This window comes from Cetorhinus maximus, chromosome 14 (genome assembly GCF_964194155.1).
Source record: "Cetorhinus maximus chromosome 14, sCetMax3.hap1.1, whole genome shotgun sequence".
NCBI classification, from domain to species: Eukaryota; Metazoa; Chordata; class Chondrichthyes; order Lamniformes; family Cetorhinidae; genus Cetorhinus; species Cetorhinus maximus.
The window spans coordinates 49,781,080-49,801,517 of record NC_135892.1 but is presented as its reverse complement, the minus strand read 5'-3'; the positions used below and the strand labels follow the sequence as shown (position 1 = coordinate 49,801,517).

Here is a 20,438-nt window from a genome sequence, read left to right as displayed (position 1 = left end):
TTGGGTTTACTTTAAAATTTTTGCTAGACCCTTAATGAAAATCTGTGTTTGGAAACCTTAAGTGTGTGCATGACAAATTCAATTACAATATAAAAATTACTGTGTGCGCTCTTCACTCAGTATCATGAAGATAATAAGGCAAGATTCCAAAATTCCAATCAAATTTAAATGGCATTTGCTTTGGTTATTTCACTTTAAGGCCCAAGATTTCCTTTCAATAGTACAGAGAACACATGGCCTTAAGACAGTGACAAATCTAATTCCAAACAATAAATAATTCTTCAAACATTATCCATAAGTTTGTACACTGATGTTTTCCCACTTACTAAGGTCAGCCACTAATACCCATGGAGAATTCACTAGTAGTCTTGGTAACTGGACTTTAGTGTCTTAGTGCTTGCTGAAACTACATAGGGATCTATCAGGTCAAATTATGCTGTGCGATACTGGCATACCAATTCATTCATATGTTAAACGAAAATTCCTCTAACCAGTGCTTTAACCAGCACTTTAACTAACAAACATTTGAAATTATTTTTTCCTTTCAGTTGACCACAAAAGCAGAGTTCTTGGTCAATCATGAATAAAACACTTCTTAAATCGGAATCACCTAAAGAAACCCTCAAATGTTGGTCTTTATAGTTTCCTTACGCATTTTAGCTAGCAGTAGTAAGCTGCTACCAAGGGAGAAACAAAGGCTGATCTCAAAAACATTACTCTTCAGAATGTTGTTCTCATCCCCGCCCACAAAATTAATTTGGTGTAGAAATGATGTCTTGAGGATAAACACCCAGTGAAGTTGCTTGCACTACAAAAATTAATTTCTATTTCCTCTAATAGTCACATCCATCACCATCAGTTTGCCATTACAACTCCGTTTAAAAAGCCCCACAACCCCATAACACCACAAAGTTAGCATGGAAACATCAAGCATTATAAAGCGGCCAGAACTATTTTCTGAATTGTCCGAAATAATTTATCCGCCTTTTTCTTTCCTTACATTGTAAGTCACACACCTAATATTTTAACTAAGTTTTTTAAGTGGATGTTTTCCACATCTAACCAATTTTGAGCAAGTTAAAATTTCAAATTGTAAAATGCACAAAGTTAAAAGTAATTTATTTTACCCTCAAAGCAATGGAAATTTGCAAAAACTAAAACTACTGAATCACATGTATCAACTGATGCGGCAAAGAAATACATTATACCTCTATAGTGGCATGAGTGTTATGTTTGTAGGCAGTATATAAAGGAAACTGAATCTGAAAAATCTTTGCCACACATAACAGCAACTTTTCTTTCTCCTCTGTACTCCATGTGCTAAATGGATCAGTGCTCCGAGCAGAAATCTCCTCAGTCCTCCCATATGTTCTATTATCTGCTTTCTTCTCCACAAAATCCTTTGATTTCCGACCAATATCTTCTTCATCTTTATTACACTCGCCTTCCTGATTAGCCTGTTCATGGATTTTCTGATTCAGATCCTGCCACGATGAATCATTACTAGTGCAAATTTTACATAACTGGTCCTGGAGAGCCTGGACTTGAGCAGTCACCATATTGATAAGGGCATAAACCACCTGGTTGAAGATTTCCAGGTGCTTGTACTCCTTGAAGCAACAAAGACATTGCCTATAAGAAGGAAATATAGTATTAATAGTTTACAGTAAACATAAGATTTGGGTAACTTCCCTTAATATTTTGCCCAATGTTAATTCTGTATAAAATCTAGGCATCTATTACTTTCAGATAGGGAGTGAGGATTGAGAAAAAGAAAAATCCTTACATATCATGACACAGTGAATATAATTATGACAGTGTTAAAGGTAGTTTGCAAAGATCTTTAAAATCTATAGAATGTACTGTAGACATCTGTTTTTGCAAAAACCTGAACAGTAGTTTACTTTCAGCACAGTAATAGTGAGCAAAATCTCAAAATTGTATCTGAAGATAGGGCATTACTGCATCATGTGACAAGGGCATTCGATGCAACTCAGACGTCAGACTAGAATGCAAGGATGAGAATGACAGCAAAACGAGACTTAAGAAAATAAATAAAATGTTGTAAGCTCTAAGTTTATTTTCAAGAGATGCATTTTTATTGTAAAATGCAAGTGCCAGAAGTGATATTATTCTAGAGAACCTACATTTCTTACTTTATTTAAATACAAAAGACTAGAATTGACAACACAAAACTCAAGCGTCAAATAGCAATGTAAATAGCAGTTCAAATGTTCATGTGAAGCAATCTCTACCATGGGAAGTTCAAATATACCAGCAAGGCAAATTGAGAACTTGTTACATTTGGTTGGACTGCTTGATACTAATCATTCTGTAAACAGGATGCAAAAACTCAATATTCAAGAACCTCCAAGCAGAGGTTTCTCTAACGGGAGATCTAAACTACTTCTATCGGTGGATCACATATAATTTTAATTTAATTTTCAGCACCAAGCCAGTTGGTACCAACATTTTCTTACTGCCAGACTATGCCATTCAAATCAGGCCTGTTTCCATCATTGATTAACCTGGCCTAGTCACTTCTGATTACTATCAATAAGCATTCAGCAACATTCAATTCAATGTAGATAGACTTCTTATCCTTGTTGTATTTGTCCATCTTGTTCGAAACAACACAGGAAATATGGTGCAGCCATTTCTTACAAGTGCATTTGTGAATTCAGGCCAAATTTGGTAAATCACAGTATGGCATTTAGTTAAAAAGCATTTTACGCAACAAGAGTGGACTACTGTATCATGCACAGATTTAAAGGATTTGGCAGACTCAAGTATGGAGACCTTTTATTTCATTTTGATAGATTAAATCTATCGCATAAATCAATGACAACAAGCATACTGTACAACCATAACCCAGTTGAGCACATACACATACAGTGTTCATGCAAGGAATAAGGGCATGATTTTCTGAGAATCTAACCACGGGGCCCAAAATTCTCTCAGTGACTGGAGCTCATGGGAAAACTTCCCCATGTTTAGATAAGGTATATGGGGGATTTTTTTGCTTTTACAAATTTCAATGTGATTCACATGTGTGGTTTCCTTCTTACCTTTACAAACAGGACTGACACCAGTGGAGAACCAAACCCACAGGTTGCCCGTGGCGACACCTGGTGGCCAACCTTGTAACTGCATACAGATTCAAAGTATAAAATAGCAGCTATTGTATGAGCCACCTGATGTTAGCAATACTGAACTGTAGTAACACTAGCTAAAAACTTATCACTGGAAACTCCAGTCACAACACCATCTATGGGCTCCTTAGGCATCACAGTGAGATCTAATGTAAAATTCCCTGAACACAGTTGTCCTAAGGACTTTCAATGCATTTTAAACGGAATGTTGCAATCCACCAGTCAGTTTCATGATAAAATATCAATATTATAAAAGGTGTCAACCTTGGCCATTAAAATTGAAATTCAGGAAATCCAAACAACATGTTTAAAAAAAAAGTTGTAAGTTTTCTCCTAAGACTTTATAACTTAAGATAGATGAACTAGTGGCACAGATAGAGAAAAATTGTTTAAATCTAATCATTACAGAGACATGGTTACAAAGGTGACTAAGGTTGGGGAATAAATATTCCAGGGTACACAACATTTCAAAAAGATAAACAGAATGGAAAAGGAGAAACAATCACCCTGATAGTAAAGGGTGACATAAGGACAGTAGTGAGAAAGGATTTTGGCTAAGATCAGGTAGTAGAATCAGGATGGATAAAGATTAGGAATAACAAGGGTCAGAAAAAGCTAGTGGGAGTAGTTTTTAGGTCCCCCAACCGTAATTGGATAGAGTATTAAGCAAGAAATCAATGGAGCTTAAACAAAGGCGACATAATAATTGTGGGGGGGCTTTAATCTTCATGTAGACTGGCTAAATCAAATTGACAAAGGTGGTCTGGAATATGCATTTGTAGAGTGCTTTTGTGACAGTTTCCTGGAACAATATGTTGTGGACCAAATAGGGATAAAGCTATTTTAGAAGTACTATTGTGCAATGAGGCAGGGTTAATTAGTAATCTAATAGTAAACGATCCGCTGGGAAAAAGTGATCCATTAGACAATTGAATACCATATTAAGTTTGAAAGCAACATAATCCAGTTCCAAACAAGAATCGCAAACTTAAAGCCAATTACATAGGGGAGAGGCGGCTAAAATTGATTGGGCAAATAAACTAAAAGGTACAGCAGTATATAAACAGTGGGAAGCAATGAAAGAAACAATTCAAAATGTTCAACAAAAATACATTTCAATAAGAGACAAAACTCAGCAAGATCGATCCATCCATGGCATACTAAGAAAGTTAAGGATAGTAATAGCATAGAAGAGGCTTATAATGTTGCAAAGAATAGTAGTAAGCCTGTGGATTGGGAGTGCTTTAGAAACCAGCAAAGTGCCACCAAATAACAGATAAAAAGGGAACAGGTAGAATGTATGACAGTAAACTAGCCAGGAATATAAAAAGAGATTGTAAGAGTTTTTTCCGGTAACGGAAGGTAGCTGAAGTAAATGTTGGTCCCTTAGAGGCAGAGGCAGGAGAAAATTTTCATGGTGAACGGGGAAATGGAAGGGACAAGAAAGAATATTTTGTTTTTATCTTCGTAGTAGAAGACACAAATTACATAGCAGAAATAGAGGGTAACCAAGGGGCTAATAAGAGAGAGAAAAACTTAAAATATCAGCAAAGAAATATTTGAGAAACTTAAGGGACCAAAATCTGACAAACCTCCAGAATCTGATGGCCTACAGCCTAGGATTCTTAAAGAGGTAACTGCAGAGATAGCAGATGCAAAGGTTATTATTTTCCAAAATTCCCTAAATTCTGCAGCAGATTTGAAGATTTCAAATGTAATATTGCTTTTCAGGAAAGGAAGGAGAGAGAAAACAGGGAACTACATGTCAGTTAGCATTACATCAGTCATCACGTAGATGCTGAAATTTATTATTAAGGAAGTTAAAATGCACTTAATAAGTCATTGTCTGATCAGGCAATGTCAACATGGTTTTATGAAAGAGAAATTGTATTTGCGAAATCTATTTGAAGATATAACCAGTAGAGTAGATATAGGAAACCTAGTAGATATTGTATACTTGGGTTTCAGAAGGGCAGTGGATAAGGCACCACCCAAAAGGTTTATAGGCAAGATAAGGACTCATGGAATTGAGGGTAAAATATTAGCATGGATGGAAGATTTGTTTACCAACAGCAAGCAAAGAGTAGGACTAAACAAGGCATTTTCAAGTTGGCCTTAACAATTTACAATCCATATTAATGACATGGATGAAGAGAGAGAGAGAGAGAGAGAGTAATGTATCTAATTTTTCTGACAATACAAACCTAGGTGGGAAAGTCAGCTGTGGAGAGGACATAACAAGGCTGCAAGGAGATATAGACAGTGAATGGGTAACCAGGTGGCAGATAGAGGATAATGCGGGGAAGTCCGAGATTATTCACTTTTGTAGTAAGAACAGAAAAGCAGAATATTTTTTGGAAGGCATGAAACCTATAAATGTTGCTGTTCAGAGAACTTGGGTGTATTCTTACAAGCACAGAAAGTTAGCGTGCAGTTGCAAAGGCACTTAAGGGAGTAAATGCCATGTTGGCCTTTATTGCAAAGGGATTGAATAAGGAACTCTTGCTACAATTGTACAGGGCTTTGGGGAGACCATATCTGCAGTAGTGTGTGCAGTTTTGGTCTCCCTATCTAAGGAAATTATACTTGCATTGAGCAGTACAGTGAAGCTTCACTAGATTGGTTCCTGGGATGAGAGGGTTGCCCTGTGAGGGAGGCTAAGAAAATTGGGCCTATACTCTCTGGAAATTAGAAGAATGAGCGATGATCTCACCGAGACATAAAATTTTCTGAAGGGACTTGACAGGGTAGACAATAAAGGGACAGATCATTTAGGACTGAGATGAGGAGAAATTTCTTCAATAAAAAGAGTTGTGAATCTTTGGAATTTGCTGCCTCAGAGCATTATGGATGCTCCATCATTGAGTGCATTTTAGGCTAGGACAGACAGGTTTTTGGTCTCTCAGGGAATCAAGGGATATGGGGACCGGGCGAGAAAACTGAGTTGAGGCCCAAGATAAGCCACGATTGCAATGAATGGTGGAGCAGGCTCGCGTGGCTGCATGATCTACTCCTACTCCTATTTCTTATGTTCTCATATTACGTTGTGCCTGTCTGTGTGTCTCAAATAAACAGAAAAATGCAGTTCATTACTGCAAAGTCATTCATACAGACATTATAAATAAAAAGTAAACGTACCTTTGTGTCCAAGAGTTGATGTAATTAAATATCTTGAGAGCATGTTCCTTTTTAAGCTGCAACCCTTCATTACTTTCTGTTTCAGATACTGTAGGGAGAGGACAACAAAAATTCATCAATCTTATCTGGAACACAAGAACAGGCATTTCAGCCTAACTGACCTATGTTAGCGTTTATACTCCAAAACAAACCTCCTCCCACTATAATCTTCCCACCCTGCATCTGGAACCCTCCCTTCCCTTCTCCCTCATGCATGCATCTCCTCTTAAATACATCAATTCTCTCTGCATCAACCACCTCTTGTGGCAGCATGTTCCTCATTCTCATCGCCATTCTCTCATGAAAGAATTTTTGCATTCAGAGAGTTCTGTCTATCATTGAGTAACTATAGTTAACTATTATCCACCCCCAGTGAGGGCAAGGACCAAGAATAAAAGTTCTCAATTGGGGAAAAGCTAATTTTACTAAATTGGGATGTGATTTAGCTAAAGTGGACTAGCAACAGCTACCTAAAGATGAATCAGCGCTAGATAAGTGGGAGGCATTCAAGAAATTAATAATGAGGGTTCCGAGCAGCTGGACCAACAAATCCTCGATGTGAAGAGGCTTAACGGATACAGACATTGCAATCAGGAAGGAGTGTGAAATATTAGGTGAAATTAACATAGTGAAAGAGGAAGTATTAAGAGATTTAGCATCTTTACAAATGGATAGATCCCCAGGCCCAGACAAAACATGTCCTAGGTTGTTAAGGGGGGCAAGACAAGAAATATAGGAAGCTCTTACCATCATTTTCCAATCCTCTCTGGCTATTGGCATGGAGCCAGAGGACCAGAAGACAGCTAATGTTCTATCATTGTTTAAACAGAGAGAGAAAAGGATAGACTGAGTAATAACAGGTCAATCAGCCTAACTTCAGTGGTGGGAAAATTATTGGGAAAAAATTCTGAGGGACAGAACAAATATTCATTTAGAAAGACATGGATCAATCAAAGAAAGTCTGCACAGATTTGCTCAGGGAAGGTCACGTCTAACAACTCTGAGTTTTTAAAAGAAGTAACAGGGAGGCTCAATGAGGGTATAGTGCATTTGATGTAGTCTATATGGATTTTAGCAAGGCTTTTGACAAGGTTTTACATGGCAAGCTGGTCACAAAAGTAAAAGGCCAGGGAACCCAAGGCAAAATGTCAAGCTGGATCCAAAGTTGACTCAAGAGGTAAGAAGGAAAGGGTAATGGTCAATGGGTATTTTTGTGGCTGTAAGGTAGTTTCCAGTGGGGTTCCACAGGGTTCAGTGTTAGGTCCCTTGCTTTTTGTGGAATATATATCAATTATTTGACCTTAATGTAGGGGGGTATGATCGAGATATGTTGCAGATGATACAAAAATTGGCCATATGGTTGACAATGAAGGAAGGTGCGGACTGCATGAAGATATCAATGAATTAATCAGGTGGACAGAACAGTGGCAAATGGAGTTCAATTCGGAAGTATACGGTAATGTATTTGGGAAGACCAACTAGGTATGGGAATAAATGGTAGGATACCAAAAAGGATGAAGGAACAGAGGGACCTTGGAGTGCATGTCCGCAGATCCCTGAAGGTGATTGGAGAAATGGATAAAATGGATGACAAGGCATACAGGATACTTGCATTTATTAACCAACGCACAGAATGCAGGTATAGTGTCTCAAATCTGGTTGTCCAAAAATCCGGAGTTGTCTGAAAACCAGACATTTTTAGAATGCGCCATGCATCAATTTTATTTGACTAAAATAAAAAACTAACTTACTTGGACAATTTGCCTAGGCTCAGCATTGGTGCAGTGTGGCACCAGACTAGTAATCAGCTTCGCTGCTTGCGCGCCAGTCTATTCCCACACTCCAAGCAACCTTTGACCCCACCTAACTCGGCTTGGCCAGAACCACCCAACCCAAAATCCAACAAGACTACAGTCCCAAGGTTGCCGGTTTTGAGGCACTACTGTATAAGAGCAGGCAGGTTATGCTAGAACTGCATAAAACACTGGTTAGGCCACAGCTGGTGTGCAGTTCCTATCGTTGCACAATAAGACAGACATGATTTTCTTCGGAACTGAGGAGGCTGAGGGGAAAAACTAATTGAAGTGTATAAAATTATGATGGGTCTAGACAGTTGATAGGAAGATCCTATCCCCCTTGGTTGAGGGGCCTATAACCAGGCAGCATAGATTTAGGGTAAGGATTTAGGAGGTGAAAGATTTTCACTACAAGGCGATGGGGATCAGGAACCCACTTCCTGAAAGAGATGGTAGAGGCAGAATCCTCACAACATAGAAAAAATAGTTAACGTGCACTCAAAGTGCCATAACCTGCAAGGCTATGGATCAGGAGCTGGTAAGTGGGATTAGGCTGGATGGTTTCTTGTTGGCTGGCATGGACACAATGGGCCAAATGGCCTCGTTTTGAGCTGTAAATTTCTATGAATGGGAATTAATCACTATTATACATCAATAGGTCACAAAATATTGTTCTTTTACATAGGTAAAAGAGTAGTCCATTGAGCCCCTCAAGCCTATTCTACCATTCAATTAAATGTAATTTAAGAATAAATAAAGAGATACTAGAAAGGCTGGCAGTACTTAATATGTCACCTGGTCCAGGTGGGATACATCCAAAGTTGCTCAAAAAAGAAAGGGTAAAAAATTGCAGAGGTGTTTGGCATGGTCTTCTAATCCTCACACAGGTGGTGCCGGGGCTGGAGGACTGCAAATGTTACAACTTTGTTCAAAAAACGTGGAGAAGGATAAACCTGCTGTTTTTGATAAATCTGTATAGGGTATTAATGACTTGGAGGGATTTCAGGGTAGAGGGCATTTTTTTTTTAAAGTTTGAAAATGGCACAAAATTTGAACGTGTAGCGAACAGTGAAGATGATAGTAACAGGCTTTGAAAGGACAGGCAAGCTGGTGGAATAGACAGATACATTGCAGATGAAATTTAACACCAATAAGCACAAGGTGAAACATTTTGGTGGCAAGCATGAGAAGAGATAAAATAAGCTAAATGATGAAATTGTAAGAAGAGTGCAAGAGCAAAGAGACCTGGGCTTGGTTATGCACTAATCTTTGAAGCTGGTAGGACAGGTTAATAAAAGCAGTAAAATCAGTAAATAAAACATATGGAATTCTGGGCTTTATAAATAGAAACAGAGTACAAAAGCCAGGAAGTTATGCTAAACCTATATAAAACGCTAATTTGTCCCTAGCTGAATAACTGTGCCCAATTCTGGGCAGTTTCTAGATACCTGGGTCTGCGTTAGTAGAGCCTTTCACAAAAGAACTGGCTTGCATTCTCTAAAAGAAAACTTTGCATATGAAATGAAGTCCGATATTTGGAATGTGGCATTTTGCCATGAGCCAAGCACAGGATATATACACGTGGATCTCCTGTGGTGTTGCTCACAGTACCAGCTGGATGATATAGCGTCAAATGAACCATAGATTATCCTGTTACAGTGAAGCTAGTCCCTTGAAGACTGATATTTCTAATTATTGTCAAATGAGTACTAGGAGAGTTTCATTTATGATCAGACGACAGGTCAAAAAACTGGTTTTGTCTTTTTTTAAAAAAAATTCAATTGTTCAAGTCAATCAACAAGCTTAAGACATTCCGGCTTCAGTACCTTATTTAAATTTGAATGACCATTTCTGTTTCTTTCACTTTTTTTTCCTTTGAGCCAGCTAGTTATTGGCAACAAGAAATCTGAGTGCCCCGCTTGAACTGTGACAGACAGGAAAGGCATGATCGCACCTTGAACTTTGATAGGACTGTCCCTGAAGTTTTGCAGCACTGGAAAGAGGAAACCTGACATCTGCCTTCATTGGAGTTATATGGTACCAGGGGTGGGGAGAGGGGGAAAACAAAGACTGTGGCAGCTTAGAAAAGAGAAACCCAATACACTTGAGAGATAAATGGTTTAATATTTTTGGTATAAAATAGCATAAGCTTCAAAGAGTAATGCTACAGGAGATTCGTGTTTCTCAGCAGTACACGGAGAGGAAGAAATTCAAAACAAGTGTTACGACACTGCCAGTGGTTAAAACAGCTAAATTGGGGTTATAGCTTACATGGGCAGCTTCCATCATAAAATTGAATAAAGGGATTATATTGGATAGAAATTGTCACAAACATATGACAGTTATAAAGGTTTTACAGACAGGGAGTGCCCAGATTTACAGGTGTTGTCGGGAGGTAAAACATTTGTTGAATGTTTTACTTGTGCAAGTGTTAGTTTGTATACTCAGGAAGGTTGTGTTCATCTGGCATGCAACAGCAACTGTGTCATGAAGGGTAAACCTGGGGGCCAGTGTTTAAGTAGAATATTTATTTTCTGAAAGAAATTAAAAGGTCATGTTTATCGTTAGTGTGTGTGAAGGTGGATGTGTGAATAATGGAGGGAGAGGGAAAGTTAGCGACTTTGGATTCAACTGTGGAGGTATAAAAGCATACAGTTCAGTGGTGGAGAAATATACAGCCATGAGGAATAAGGAGGCAGAATTTGGTTTGAAGAGAAGTTAGTGTTGGTGTTGGTTGTCACTTGGCCAAACCAAGGGATTCTTGAAAGGATGGGAATGAAGAAAGGTAGAAATTGACAGAGTTTATTAGCGGTGAGTATAAGACAGATAATGGGGAGTGCAAGTAGGAAGGAGAGTAAGCGCAACTATGAAGTAGAGAACAGCAGCACAATCCTGGGGTTGGGCGCTTTGGCCTGGATTTCACAGTTAGTAGTAAAGTGACAGCACTCGCCGCTGGCAAAGACAATATTGGCCCCTTAGAGGATGAGGATGGGGAAATAATAATGGGGAACCAGGAAATGGCAGAGGAGTTGAATAAATACTTTGCATCAGTCTTGGCAGTAGAAGACACTAATAGTATACCAAAAATACTAAATAATCACAGAGCAAAAGGGGGGAGGGGAATAAATACAATAACTATCACTAGAGAAAAAGTACTAGGGAAACTAAAGCTGCTAAAAGCCCATAAGTCAAGTGGACCTGATGGGTTGCGTCCTAGGTTATTAAAGGAAATAGCTGCAGAGATCGTGGGTGCACTTGTAGTAATCTTCCAAGAGTCCTCAGACTCTGGAAAACTGCCAATGTAACACCCTTATTCAAAAAGGGAGACAGACAAAAAACAAGTAGCTATAGGCCAGTCCCTTAACATCTGTCATTGGGAAAATGTTGGAGACTACTAGAAAGGGTGTAATAGCAGAGCATTTAGAAATACATAATCTAATCAAACAAAGTCAGCATGGCTTCATGAAGGGGAAATCATGCCTGACAAATTTATTAAAACTCTTTGAGGAGGTAACAAACAGGATAAAGGAGAACCAGGATATGTATTATATTTGGATTTCTAAAAGGCATTTGATAAGGTACCATACATAAGGTTACTTAATAAGAAAAGAGCCCATGGTGTTGGGGATAGTATATTAGCATGGATAGAGGACTGGCTAACTACTGGACGACAGAGAGTTGGGATACGGGGGCCCCCCGTGCATTTTCAGAATGGCAACCTGTAACAAATGGAGTGCCACAGGGATCAGTGCTAGGGCCACAATTATTTACAATATATATTAATGACTTGGATTAGGAAAAGGAATGTACCATCGCCAAGTCTGTGGCTGACACAAAAATAGGTGGGAAGGCAGGTGGTAAGGATGACACAGAGTCTACAAAGGGATATAGACAGGTTAAGTGAGTGGGCAAAAACATGGCAGATGGAAAATAATGTGGGAAAGTGTGAGGTTATGCACTTTGGCAGGAAGAATAGAGGAGCTGAATATAATTTAAATGGAGAAAGATGAAGAAAGTGCAGCACAGAGGGATTTGGGGGGTTCTTGTGCATGAATCCCAAAAAGCTAGCATACAAGTTCAGCAGGTAATAGGTAAGGTAAATGGGATGTTGGCCTTTATTTCAAAGGAAATGGAGTATAAAATTAGGGAAGTCTTGCTAAAACTATACAAGGCACTAATTAGACCACACCTAGAATACTGTGAACAGTTTTGGTTCCCTAACCTAAGGAAAGATATACAGGCATTGGAGGCAGTCCAGATAAGGTTCACTAGGTTGATCCTGGTGATGGAGGGATTTTATGAGGACAGGTTGAGTCGGTTGGGCCTATATTCATTGGAGTTTAGAAGAATGAGAGGCGACCTTATTGAAACATATAAGATTCTTAGGGGGATTGACAGGGTAGAAGCTGAGAGGTTGTTTCCCCTTGTGGGAGAGTCTAGGACCAGAGGGCATAATCTCAGAGTAAGGGGGCACCCACGATAGAGATAAGGAGGAATTTCTTCTCTCAGAGGATAGACAATCTGTGGCATTCTTTACTGCAGAGGGCTGTAGAGGCTGGGTTGTTAAGTATATTCAAGGCTGAGATAGGCAGATTTTTAATCAGTAAGGGAAAGACTTATGGGGAAAAGGCAGGAAAGTGTTGAGGATTATCAGATCAGCCATGATCTCATTGAATGGCGGAGCAGACTCGAAGGGCCAAATGGCCTACTTCTGCTCCTGCATCTTATGGGCCTCAAAGAAAGCTGTCCACAAAGTTCTATCAATTTCTGTGACATGGATTTCTCCTTTCCCAATGTCAGGTTGAATCTGACACCAAGTCCAGAGGATCTCCAGGCATCTAACAATAGCGATATCATTAAGTTGGCAGGAAATTACACAAATATTCTCAGATAGCAAACCAGGAAAAAGATACCAAATAATTTTCACTTTTAACTCAAATTTACAACAAAATAAAATGATTGGAATGTACAAATGGGGTTAAGGTAGGCGTTGAAATATCAAACATAAAAAAAATTAAAGTGTGAATTATCGTAAAGGAGAAATCTGACATTCTAAAAATATAAAATTAGCTTTTCAGGACCAGGGAAGCTCATCACAGTACATCCTTTCGGGAAGCAAGGAAAGCAACTTCTAGATTTCTACATTTAACTGCACATGAATAAACTCCAGAAGTTGCTTTCATTTTCAGAGAAATAAAATGGCGAATGCTTCATTATCATCATTACGACTGCAAAATCCAGGCCACTGTGATTCTGATTTTAGACAGAAAGGAGGTTATGTGGTGTGAGATTTGGCAGGATGATGTGAGAGCGTTGGATTGCCATGTTTTGGAGTACAGACCGAGGGGTCCAGTTTGGAACCACTGGAATAACCAGGCACAGCAATACTGAGGGACTGAGATTGGTTGTACCAAGGGAGGAGGAAGATTAAGAACTTGGGCCTGAGCTCCCAGACCCTTTAACTGCTGTGGCACCCTAATGCTGCCAAGTGAGAGGTATTGACAACAAATTCAGAGCCAGGAAAGCAACATGAAATCTAATATCTTATTTTCAGCCATCAGTTTGCTTCTCATCTCTTTCACAAGTCAGGAACAATAATGATTTTTGAAGCTCATCTTCGCCAGTCAGAGAGTCTCCCCCACCCCTTGCTGTTAGCCAGGAACATTACAACTTTTAAAGCCCTGTAATGGGCAACAACAGGAGGCCCACTGACAGGCAAATATAAAATTTTAAAATGTATATGAGTTTTTTAAAAAACATTTGTTCTGCTACATGGGTGACAATAGCAAGGCTGCATTTACTGACCCCCCCCACCCCTTAGATACCAAGGACATTAAGAATCAACTACGTAGTGTGAAACTGGAGTCAGGTGTAGGCTAGATGGGTAGTGGTGACAGATTCACTCCCCTGAAGGACATTTGTGCACCAGTTGTGTTTTTATGAAAATCCGACAGCTTTCATGTCAATTTTATCTGATACCAGATAGATCACCAAGATTTAATGAATTCAGTCACTTAACTTGTCATAGTAGAATTTGAACTTATGACCAGTTGTTAGTCTAGTACTGTAACTACTGGGCTGCCATACCCTACCAGCTAAGCAAACAGCTCCAAGAATGTATGCATGCATGCCTAAATAGAATCAGGAAAAACACAAGACATATGAAATGAATATCAGGCAAGAAGACTTGGGTACTTGAAGCTTTTTTAAATTCTTGTTCTAACAACTAATTTTCTTGAAAAGAAAAACAGAGCTATCACTTCAGTTCAGAATTATTTATTACTTCTCATTGATTCACTCCAGTATGTTTTTGATGCATTTGCCCACTAATCAATGCTTACCTGTTATCTCAATTTCTTGCCTGACACACACACATACACTTTTAATCATTAGCGGGATGTGAGCATTGCTGGCATGACCAGCATTTACTGCCCATCCCTAGCTACCTGTGAGATGGTGGCGAGCTTCCTTGTTGAACCACTGCCATCCACGTGAAAGCTGAAACACAATGCTAGGAAGACTCAAGCCTAAAATATCCAATATCCAAGAACAGTACACTGAGCTATAAAAACAGTGAGCATACTCAACATTAACACACAGGAACAGGAGTCAGACATTTGGCCTTCAAGCCAGTACCACCATTCAATGAGATCATGACAGATCTGCAACCCAACTACATATACTTTTGCCTTTGCCCTATATCCTGTGCATCTTTGGTAGGTTTTTCTTAATTTGAAATTTGAGATTACAGCAGTTAACAACTGACCTAGCAGCAATGGCTATTTGTGGAAGAGGGTTTCAAACTTCTATCACCCTTTGCATATAGAAGAGTTTCCTAATTTCACTGCTGAAAGGTATGGGTCTAATATTTACACTATGCCCCATACAGTCATCATCTAGCAGAAATAGTTTCTCTCTATCCAACTCTCTTAATATCTTGAAAACTTTGATAAAATCACTTGCTAATCTTCTGAATTCTAGAGTGTACAGTCCTGGTTTGTGCATTCTCTCCTCATAATTTAAATCTTGGAGTCCAGATACAATTCTGGTAAATTTGCACCACACTCTCTCACCAAGGCCTATAAATCCTTCCTAAGGTATGGCACCCGCAGCTGTTCACAGTACTCCAGTGTGGTCTAACCAAGATTTTGTGTAACTGTAGCCTAACTTCTACCCCCTTATATTCTAGTTCTCGATATATAAAGACCGCATTCTATTAGTCTTTTTGATTGTTTTCTGAGCTTCATGACATTTTAATGACTTATCTACCTGGACTTCAAAATCTCTATAGACCTCCACTGTTTCTAGTTTTCACCAATTAGAAAGTACTCTGCCATGTCCGTTTTTTTAGGTCCAAAGTAGATGACCTCACATTTGCCTACATTGAAAGCATTTACATAATCTATCAATATTTCTTTGTAATTTTATGCATCCATCTACACTGCTTACAGTGATGCTCATCATTGTGTCATCGGCAAACATGGGTATGTGGCTTTCTATCCTATCATCTTAGCTGTTAATAAATGTAGTGAATAGTTAAAGCCCCAACAATGATCCTCAAGGGACACTACAAATCACATGCCCATAATCCCTACTCTCTGTCCCTACTCTCATGCTACCTAGCCAATTTCCTAACCAGGTCAATAATTTGTCTTAAATTCCATTAACTTTAACTTTAGCTAACAGTCTTTTATGAGGGACTTTAACAAATGCCTTCTAGAAGTCCATACAAATAACACCCATAGACAGGCATTCTCCTGTTCACTACTTTAGTCACCTCTTCAAAACATTCAATCAGATTCATCAGGCATAACCTAACCTTTATAAATCCACGCTGACTCGCTCGAAAATTTAAGGTGTTCAGTCAACCAATTATAGACTCTAGTAATTTCCCCACCAGCAGATACTAGGCTAACTAGCTTATAATTCCCAGGATGCCCGCTCTCAGCTTTCTTAAATGTCAGAGTAATTCACACAATTTTCCCATCTAATGGAGCAGTTCCTGAATTGAGAACACCATCGAAGATTAAAGTTAAGACATCAACAATATTCTCACCTACTTCCTTTAAAACCCTGGGGTGGAAACTATTTGATCCTGGGGATTTGCCACTCCTTAGCGCCATTAATTTCTTCATTATTATTATTTTGTTTATGCCAATTTTGCTGAGTTCCCATTTTAGTTTAACTTAATGTTAGTTTCTGGCATGCTTTCCTCTTCCTGTGTCGTAAAATTAAACTAATGCAAAATAATTCTTCAACTTGTCCACCAGTTCCTTATTTTCATTGCAAAATGATAAATGGTGATATTGTCAAAGGGCTTCTATTGCTCTTAAATTGTAAAATTTGAGTTGATTTTGCCATGCCTTACAAATTTCTTTTCATATTCCCGTTTTGTTATGTTTTAAATCACCCTTTGCAGTTACTTGTATCGCTCCCATTCACCAGGGTCTGTGCTATTTTTGCATCTTTGTTTGCTTCCCTTTTAGTTTTATGTTGTCTCTTACCTCTTTAGCTGTTGATGACTTTTTTTTGGCAAGTGGAGCTCTTGCCCCTTAAGGATATGAACTGATTCTGTATCACAAATTCTTACCAAAACACCTCCCGCTGATCTTGTCATTTTACCCATTTACCAATTTTCCCAGTTTACAGGAGATAATCTCTGTCTCATTCCATTGAAGTTGGCCTTACCCAATTCTAGAATCTTAGCAGCTGTTTCACCCTTTTAAAACTATGTTGAATTCCATCACATTATCGCCATTAGATAATGCGCACACAGAGTTAGGCTGTTAACTAAATCTGACTCATTACTTATTACTAAATCTAATATTGCATGCCCTTGTTGGATCTATGACATACTGTTGCAAAAAACTACACTGAACACGGAAAATTTGCTACCTTTCTGACATGTGTTAGTTTATCTCAATCTATGTTGAAAGTTAAAATCCCGCATTAAAACCTTTAACGTTGCTACATGCTTGTCTAACCTCTGCATTTATGCATCCTATTTCACAGTTGCTACCAGGAGGCCAAAAGAAAACTCCCAGTACATCTTTTTCCATTTCTTAATTCTACCTATATTAGCTCTTGTTATATCTTCTCTTATCATTGAAGTGATTTCATCCTTAGACACTATGGCTACTGTTCCCCGCTATCATTTTCCTTACCTCCCTGTAGAACTTAGAACATGGTATATTTACTTCCCAGCCCTGGACATCTTGTAACTATATCTCAGCAATGACTACCAAATCATACCCTCCAAGTTCAATTTGCACCCGTAATTCATTCAATTTGTTTCTTACACTCCACACATTTGCATAAAGACTGCTTATCTAGGCCAAACACCCTAACCTATCCTTCTATTCAATGTTTTACTCAGATTTTTTTGACTTCTCTCTCCTGATTTAGTTACTGTACATCTTATAGCTTTACCTTTACTTATGGTGTCTATAGCACAATTTCTGACTGCAACTCTACCCTCTTCCCTTTTCTTTGTTTTCAAACTATTATTTGTCCGACTTTTTCCATCTGAGCCTTCACCCCATCAATACCCCTCCCCCACTGCTAGTTTAAAATCCTCATGACCACCCTGTTTATCTTGTCTAAGACTCTGGTCCCACCCCAGTTCAGATGGAGCCCATCCCAACAGTACAGTTCCTTCCTGTCACAGTGCTGGTTCCAGTGTCCCATGAATGGAACCCCTCCTCCCCATACAAATTCTTCAGCCACATGTTCACTCTCCAAATCTGCTTATTCCTGTATCAATTTGTACATGGCTTAGGTAATACTCCAGAAATTATAACCCCACCCCCCTCCCAAGGTCCTGTTTCGTAATTTAGTTCCTAATTCTTGTTACTCCCCAAACAGGTCCTCTTGCCTACGCTTCCTCATACTATTGGGCCCAGCAAGGATCACAACAACTGGATGCTCCTCCTCCCTCTTCAATATTCTTTTAAGCCTGTTTGAGATGTTCTTCATACTGATACCAGATGGGGAACATACCATGTGGCACTCTGAATCCTGCTTACAAAGGATGCTATCCATTGTCCTAGTGAATCCCCAACAACTACATTATGCACCCCCCTTCTCTGCCCACTTTTGCACAGTGTCCTATTCCAAGATGTCATGGTAGCATTTTGGCTGCTCCACTGCCAATGCAACAACCAACAAGTGATCCCACAACCAATGGATGATACCAAAGCTCTGCAGTCCTGAACAATAGTGGAAAATTAAACAACAGGTGCAGGAGGCTCCACAAGCATCCCCATCTTCAAGTTTGTAATAAGGAGAAAAGACTGCCCTTGACATGAAGGCAACATTTCACCAAACGTTTGCTGATAACTGCACAGTGGTCAGTCCCAGGTAATGAAACAGACTGTGCCCAAATGCAGAAAGACCTGGACAACAACATTCAGGCTTGGGCTGCAGAGTGGCAAGTAACATTCATGCCACACAAGTGGCAGGCAATACCTATCTCCAAAATGAGTCTAGGTTCCTCCCATGGACATTCAACAGCATTATCATCACTGGATGGTGGTGGAAAATTAAACATTTAATGGTAGGGAGAGGCTCCTTGAATATCTTCATCTTCAATAATGGCAGAGCCCAGCACATCAGTGCAAAGGAAAGGCTAAAGCATCTGCAACAATCTTCAGCCAGAAATGCCAAGTCCATGATCCATCTTGGCATCCTCCTGATATCCCCGTCGTCAGCCAACTTGATTCACTCCACATGAAAGCAAGGAATGAGGGTCACAATTGACCTTAAATTCAAATGGTTTGCTACATAAATTCTGTGGCCGCAAGAGTAGATCAGAGGGTACTCTGCAGTGAGTGACTCACTTTCTGACTTCCTAAAACCTCTAAGAACATGAGTCAGGCATGCATTGGAATGCTCTCCACTTACCTGGATGAGTACAAGTGCAACATCACTGAAGAGGTTTGACACTATCCAAAGCAGCCTACTTGACTGCAACAGATCTAGCACCTTAAACATTCACTCGCTTAGCCACCAGCACACCATGGCTGCTATGTGTACCATCTACAGGATGCACTGCAGCATCTCACCTTCTTTAATAGCAAACCCGTGACCTATACTGCATAGGAGAACAAGGGTAGCGTGGGAACACCACCATCTGCAAGTTCCCCAAGTCACACATTACACTGACTTAGAGAGAAAAAAACTGCTCCTTCATCAGAATTGGTATGGAATTCCAGAGGTTTGGCCCAAACAGCACTGTGGGTGTACCTGCACAAGGACTGCAACAGTCCGAGAAGACAACTCACTATCACCTTCTCGAGGGGAATTAGGATGGGCAAAAAATGTTGGCTTTGCCATAAATGAATTTAAAAGCTCTTTTGTCTTTATCCTAGCAAATAACAAGTACAGTGTATCTGTTGGATAAGATCAGCTTCTGCAGGTCCTTGTTCTCTATCTTACCTGGGTTCCCTTACTCTATACACTAATCGGTCACACCAACTTTGTTCTGATCCTGCACCTCTCTGAGGTGTAACCAAGGTCTGGAGCAAACTGCAAACTATCCAGATAATTCTTTAATAGTAACACAACATTACTTATGTTATGCAATTTGTTGTGTTATTTGTCTACTTTTTGTTTTTGTTGATTTCTTTTTTTCTACACATTAATTTTCAACTAGCACTAAGACACTGGACAAAATTATAAACACTTACTGTTTACATGAACACAAGTATTGGAGGCAAAAAGCAGCAGCACCATATTCCCAACTTTGACACTCTGGTTATGTTGCACTCCATTTACGCCTGCTCCGTATGACCACTTAAGAGCACTATATGTTTGTATGTGCAGGATACTTTCATTCATTATAAATATCATTGATATAAATCAGTTCCAAAATACATTTTTATAATTAATTTCCTTTGCAATTGCTCAAAAGTAGTTCAGGACTCGTGATTTCTATCTTTTAAGCAGTATCTCACTGCAATCTATACGGAATAGGAGGACGAAAATGGGCTTAGACAAGGTGCCTCACCTGGGAGGCAAAGGATTTTACCAATACTGAAAGATATAAGACCTCACAGATATTAATAATATTATTTACCGGTACCTACTTTACAAAACCTGAACGTGCACAGTTCCCCCACCACAAATGCCATCCCCCATCCAGCTACAGGCTGAGCCAGACCACTCACAACATTGACATTCTATCTGGCTTAGCCGAGCTTCTGACCCCATATCATGCACAACACAAAGGCTGCCCACTTCCTCCTCCATAACATAACCAGTCTCCACTTAAAATCAGCCAACCGCTGTTGAAGCCATCATCTATGACTTTCTT

At 39.3% G+C, this 20,438-nt stretch overlaps 1 protein-coding gene across 1 annotated transcript in view; it reads right to left on the bottom strand.

Annotated features, from left to right (window-relative positions):
* The window catches only part of usp34 (ubiquitin specific peptidase 34), a 273,481-nt gene that overhangs the window by 230,424 nt on the left and 22,619 nt on the right, over positions 1-20,438 (bottom strand). Inside the window, exons 2-3 of the mRNA XM_078556887.1 lie at positions 6,291-6,378; positions 1,209-1,632 (exon numbers count right to left, since the gene is read on the bottom strand). Coding sequence (XP_078413013.1) covers positions 1,209-1,632; positions 6,291-6,378 — 512 coding nt within the window. The remainder of the gene's footprint in view (positions 1-1,208; positions 1,633-6,290; positions 6,379-20,438) is intronic.